The sequence below is a fragment of the Limulus polyphemus genome, unplaced genomic scaffold (assembly GCF_000517525.1).
Source record: "Limulus polyphemus unplaced genomic scaffold, Limulus_polyphemus-2.1.2 Scaffold5360, whole genome shotgun sequence".
Lineage (NCBI taxonomy): Eukaryota > Metazoa > Arthropoda > Merostomata > Xiphosura > Limulidae > Limulus > Limulus polyphemus.
In genome coordinates this window covers 48075-55339 of record NW_013670970.1, presented here as the reverse complement: position 1 = coordinate 55339, position 7265 = coordinate 48075, and the positions used below count along the sequence as shown (strand labels likewise).

General features: G+C 29.7%; 1 protein-coding gene across 7 annotated transcripts in view; it reads right to left on the bottom strand.

The window, feature by feature from the left end:
• Positions 1 to 5119: 5119 nt before the first annotated feature.
• The window catches only part of LOC106472475 (zinc finger protein 585A-like), a 43103-nt gene continuing 40957 nt past the window's right edge, over positions 5120 to 7265 (bottom strand). For all 7 annotated transcript variants that reach the window (XM_022401050.1, XM_022401048.1, XM_022401049.1 and 4 more), the window contains one exon: positions 5120 to 7106. In XM_022401050.1, the coding sequence (XP_022256758.1) occupies positions 5368 to 7106 (1739 nt within the window). In that variant the 3' untranslated portion in view covers positions 5120 to 5367. The remainder of the gene's footprint in view (positions 7107 to 7265) is intronic.

The following is a 7265-nucleotide window of genomic DNA, read 5'->3' as shown; positions in this document are numbered from 1 at the left end:
TTTACTGTTTATGGAGTTACTTTAGTTATATATATACATGATTCAACACTAACTCTAAATGCTTAGTATACTCAGCTCAGTAATATAGTTTATTTACTGTTTATGGAGTTATTTTAGTTATATATGTCATTCAACCAATAACTCTAAACACCTGAGTATACTCAGCTCTAGAAATAGAGGGTCTTTACTGTTTATAAAATCAGTTTAGTTATACATATATCATTCAACCAATAACTCTAAACACCTGAGTATACTCATCTCTAGTAATAAAGGGTGTTTACTGTTTATAAAATTAGTTTAGATATATGCATAATTTAACCACTATCTCTACACCAAAGTATACTCAGCTCCAGTAATATAGGGTCTTTACTGTTTACGACGTTACTTTTGTTGTATATATAATTCACCCACAAACTCTAAACACCAGGGTATACTTAGCTCCATTCACAGAGGGTTTTTACTGTTTATGGAGTTACTTTAGTTATATACATAATTCAACTACTAATTCTAAACACCTGAGTATACAAAACTCCAGTAATGTAGGGTCTTTACTGTTTAAAAAGTTACTTTAGTTATATACATGATTCAAACACTAACTCTAAATACTTGAGTATACTCAGCTCCAGTAATATAGGTTATTTACTGTTTATGAAGTTATTTTAGTTATATATATCATTCAATTGTTTAGAGTTATTGGCTTGATTATAATCAGCTTTAGTAACAGAGGGTCTTTACTTTTTATAAAATTAGTTTAGTTATATACATAATTTAACCACTAACTCTACACCTAAGTATACTCAGCTCCAGTAATATAGGGTCTTTACTGTTTATGGAGTTACTTTAGTTATATATATAAATAATTCAAACGCTATCTTTAAATACTTGAGTATTCACAGCTCCAGAAATATAGGGTCTTTACTGTTTAAAAAGTTACTTTAATTGTATATATAATTCACGCACTAACTCTAAACACCAGGGTATAATCAGGTCTTGTAACATAGGGTTTTTACTGTTTATGAAGTTACTTTAATTATATATATATAATTCAACCACTAACTCTAAAGAATCAAGTACACTAAGCTCCAGTAATATATGGTTTTTACTGTTTATGAAGTTACTTTATTTATATATATATATATATACATAATGCAAACACTAACTCTAAACACTTGAGTATACTTAGCTCCAGTAATATAGGGTCTTTACTGTTTACAAAGTTACTTCAATTATATACATAATTCAACCAATAACTCTAAATACTTAAGTATACTCAGCTCCAGTAATATAGGGTCTTTACTGTTTATGGAGTTACTTTTGTTATATATATATATATATACATAATTCAAACACTAACTCTAAACACTTGAGTATAGTCAGCTTTATTAATATAGGGTATTTACTGTTTATGAAGTTATTTTAGTTATATACATAATTCAACCACTTACTCTAAATACTCTAGTATACTCAGCTCCAATAATATAAGGTCTTTACTGTTTATGAAGTTATTTTTGTTATATACATAATTCAACCACTTACTCTAAATACTCTAGTATACTCAGCTCGAGTAATATAGGGTCTTTACTGTTTATGGAGCTACTCTAGTTATATATATATATACATAATTCAAACGCTAACTCTAAATATTTGAGTATACTCAGCTCCAGTAATATAGGGCCTTTGCTGTTTATGAAGTTACTTTAGTTATATATATAATTCAACCACTAACTCTAAATACTCGAGTATACTCAGCTCCAGTAATATGTGTTTTACTGTTTATGGAGTTACTTTAGTTATATGGATAATTCAACCACTAACTCTAAATACTTGAGTATACTCAGTTCCAGTAATTTTCGGTCTTTAGTGTTTTTGGAGTTACTTTAGTTATGTATGTATATATCTATATATATATATAAGTCAAACACTAACTATAAATACTTGAGTATACTCAGGTCCAGAAATATAGGGTAATTACTGTTTACGAAGTTACTTCAGTTATATACATAATTGAAACACTAACTCTAAACACTAGGGTATACTCAGCTCCAGTAATATAGGGTAGTTACTGTTTATGAAGTTATTTTAGTTATATATATCATTCAATCAATAACTCTAAACACCTAAGTATACTCAGCTCTAGTAATAGGGGATCTTTATTGTTTATAAAATTAGTTTAGTTATATACAGACATAATTCAAACACTAAATCTGAACACTTCAGTATTTACAGCTCCAGTAATATAGGGTATTTACTGTTTACGAAGTTATTTTAGTTATATATATCATTCAACCAATAACTCTAAACACTTGAGTATACTCAGCTTTAGTAACAGAGGGTCTTTACTGTTTATAAAATTAGTTTAGTTATATACATAATTTAACCACTAACTCTACACCTAAGTATACTCAGCTCCAGTAATATAGGGTCTTTACTGTTTATGGAGTTACTTTAGTTATATATATATACATAATTCAAACACTAACTCTAAATACTTGAGTATACTCAGCTCCAGTAATATAGGGTCTTTACTGTTTATGAAGTTACTTTAGTTATAAACATAATTCAACCACTAACTCCTAATACTCTAGTATACTCAGCTCCAGTAATATATGGTCTTTACTGTTTATGGAGTTACTTTAGTTATATATATACATAGTTCAAACACTAACTCTAAATACTTGAGTATACTCAGCTCGAGTAATATAAAGTCTGTACTGTTTATGGAGTTACTTTAGTTATACATATGTATCAAACACTAACTCTAAATACTTGAGTATATTCAGGTCCAGAAATATAGGGTCTTTACTATTTACGAAGTTACTTCAGTTATATACATAACTCAACCACTAATTCTAAAGACCTAAGTATACTCAGCTCCAGTAATATAGGGTCTTTACTGTTTATGGAGTTACTTTAGTTATATACATAATTCAAACACTAACTCTAAATACTTGAGTATACTCAGCTCCAGTAATATAGGGTATTTACTGTTTATGAAGTTATTTTAGTTATATATATAATTCAACCACTAACTTTAAACACCTGAGTATACTCAGCTCGAGTAATATAGTCTTTTCTGTTTATGGAGTTACTTTAGTTACATATATATATATATATATATTTACATAATTCAAACACTAACTCTAAATACTTCAGTATACTCAACTCCTGTAATATAGGTTCTTTGCTGTTTATGAAGTTACTTTAGTTTATGTATAATTCACCCACTGACTCTAAACACCAGGGTATACTCAGCTCCATTAACATAGGGTCTTTACTGTTTATGGAGTTACTTTAGTTATATATATATGCATAGTTCAAACAGTAACTCTAAATACTTGACTATACTCAGCTCGAGTAATATAAAGTCTGTACTGTTTATGGAGTTACTTTAGTTATATATATACATAATTCAAACACTAACTCTAAATACTTGAGTATACTCAGCTCCAGTAATATAGGGTCTTTATTGTTTATGAAGTTACTTTAGTTATATACATAATTTAACCACTAATTCTAAATAATCTAGTATACTCAGCTCCAGTAATATAGGGTCTTTACTGTTGATGAAGCTATTTTAGTTATATACATAATTCAAACACTAACTCTAAATACTTGAGTATACTCAGCTCCAGTAATATAGGGTCTTTACTGTTTATGAAGTTACTTTAGTAATATATATAACTAAACCACTTACTCTAAATACTCGAGTATGCTCAGCTGCTGTAACATAGGATTTTTACTGTTTATGAAGTTACTTTAGTAATATATATAACTAAACCACTAACTCTAAATACTCGAGTATACTTACCTCCAGTAATAGAGGGCCTTTACTGTTTACGAAGTTACTTTAGTTATATATATATATATATATATGCATAGTTCAAACAGTAACTCTAAATACTTGACTATACTCAGCTTGAGTAATATAGGGTCTTTACTGTTTATGGAGTTACTTTAGTTATATATATATATATATATATATATATATGCATAATTCAAACACTTACTCTAGATACTGGAGTATACTCAGCTTCATTAATATAGGGCCTTTATTGTTTACGAAGTTATTTTAGTTATATACATAATTCAACTACTAACTCTAAATACTCGATTATACTCAGCTCCAGTAATATAGGGTCATTACTGTTTATGAAGTTACTTTAGTTATATATATATATAATTCAAACACTAACTCAGCACCAGTAATATAGGGTCTGTAGCTCAAACAGAAGTAAATTATTTTTTAAGAGAATGATATTTATTAAATGGGAGAAAACTTCAGTACAAGGAGATAAAGAAATACAAGGAAATACAAATATGTATTTCGTGAATAAAAATGACTGCACTTGTTTTCCTGGTTAGAAAACCTATGGTGATATATGATCTGAGCTAGTAGATAGTGTTTATTATCCCTGGTAGATATTTCTCAGTAAAAACATATAGAAAACAGAGTTTATAAAAATGTGCCATCTTATGTAAAAAAATAGGTCTCACAATTTAGTTGCTAGATAGTGTTTACAAGCTATCTTCCACCATAAAGATGAGCCTGACACCCACCTTCACACTAAAACCCTAGTGTAATCAATGATATATGCTCCTACATAGGGTAAATATAGTCTTTATGTATCAAAATGTAACAGACACCTTCCCACTAAAACCCTAAGGTAATTAATGATATGAGTTCTTACATAGTGTAAATATAGTCTTCATGTGTAAAAATGTAACACCAACTTCACACTAAAACTCAAATTAATCAATGATATGAACTCTTACATAGTGTAAGTATAGTCTTGATATAAAAATGCAACACCCACCTTCACATTAAAATCCTAGATTAATCAATCATATGACCTGCTATATAGTGCAAATACAGTGTTCATGTGTAAAAATATATCTGATTGTCACAAAGAAAAACATTTCAAATGTATTCTGAATGGCAAGAAGGTATTACCAATTAATTATACATATGTACAAATTATATATATATATAAATTTATAATGTTATGAGATTTAATCTATTTAGTCTAAACATTTATGTTTTCATGTTATAATCTGTGTTGATTCTACAATGAAAGAGGCATAATTTATATTTATTTTCTAATTTTTTATGGTGGTTACAAGATCAGTCAAATCTACCAAACCTGTACAGAGATTAATAACTGAAAATAATAGATAAAATATATATCTACCTGTACATCACAAAATGTTAACGAGGTCAATCCAGGGACCAAGCCCATGCTTAAAGATTTAAGTAATTTATGCTTACAAATCGTTTACCACATACTACACAACTGAACAGCTTCCCACCAATACATATATTTTTATAAATTTTCAGGCCATTGTAACATAAAAATCCTTTGTCACATACTAAACAACTCTATGGATTTCCCCAGTGTGCAACTTCTCATGTATTTCAAGTTTACTTTTTGTTCGTAGTTGTTTACTACATACAACACATCTGTATGGTTTCTCCCCAGTGTGTATCTGCTCATGAGTCTTTAAGTTACTTTTAGTTACAAACTGTTTACAACATATTACACAACTGTATGGTTTCTCACCAGTATGTATCTTCTCATGAATCATTTGACCATTTTTAGTTAAAAATTCTTTGCCACATAATAAACAACTGTAAGGCTTCTCTCCAGTGTGTAGCCGCTCATGACGCTTTATTTGACTTTTAGTTACAAACTGTTTACCACATACTACACAACTGTACGGCTTATTGTCACTGTGTATCATCTCATGAGTATTTAAGCTACTTTTACTTACAAATCGTTTACCACAAACTCCACAACCATATGGCTTCTCACCAGTGTGTATTTTCTCATGATTGTTTAGACCACTTTTACTGAAAAATCCTTTCCCACATACAACACAACTGTATGGTTTCTCCCCAGTGTGTATCTGCTCATGTGTCTTTAAGTTACTTTTATTTACAAATTGTTTACCACATACAACACAACTGTATGGCTTCTCCTCAATGTGTATCTGCTCATGTCTCTTCAAGTTACTTTTACATACAAACTGTTTACAACATACAACACAATTGTATGGTTTTTTCCCAGTATGTATCTTCTCATGATTGTTTAGACTACTTTTACTGAAAAAACCTTTGCCACATACAACACAACTGTATGGTTTCTCCCCAGTGTGTATCTGCTCATGAGTCTTTAAGTTACTTTTAGTTACAAATTGTTTACCACATACAACACAACTGTATGGCTTCTCACCAGTATGTATCTTCTCATGAGTTTTTTTACCATTTTTACTTACAAATTCTTTGCCACATAATATACAACTATAAGGCTTCTCCCCAGAGTGTATCTGCTCATGAATTTTTAACTTACTTTTAGTAAAAAAATTTTTACCACATACTACACAATTGTACGGCTTCTTGCCAGTATGTATCTGCTCATGAGTATTTAAATTACTTTTACTTACAAATCGCTTACCACATACTACACAACTGTACGGCTTCTCACCTGTGTGTATCATCTCATGAATTTTTACACCACTGTAACTAAAAAATCTTTTTCCACACACTACACAACTATATGGTTTCTCTCCAGTGTGCATCTTCTTATGTATTTCAAGCGTACTTTTACTTCGAAGTTGTTTTCCACACACAACACAACAAAATGGCTTCTCTCTAGTATGCATCTCTTCATGTCTATTTAACTTACTTTTACTTACAAACTGCATACCACATACTACACAACTGTGTGGTTTTTCCCCAGTATGAATCTTCTCATGAATGTTTAGACCATTTTTACTCAAAAATCCTTTGCCACAAACTGCACAACTGTATGGTTTTTCCCAAGTGTGTATCTTCTTATGAATGTTTAGACCTTTTTTACTCAAAAATCCTTTGCCACAATCTGCACACCTGTATGGCTTCTCACTAGTGTGTATCTTCTCGTGACTTTTTAAGTTACCTTTACCTGCAAATCCTCTACCACATGCTGTACATCTATAAGGTTTCTCCACAGTGTGTATCTTCTTGTGTCTTCTTGGGATACTTTCACTAATACTTTTGTCACCAGTACTTATACCTTGATGTTCTTTCAGGTGATCTCCACTGAAGATTTTTTCATACATCTTTGGATCTAAAATCCAAACAAATTACATATAATATCATACACACAATTAAATATACATACTAAAATCAAAACAAATTAAATATAATATCATACACACAATTAAATATACATACTAAAATCAAAATAAATTATATATAATATCATACAAACAATTCAATACACACT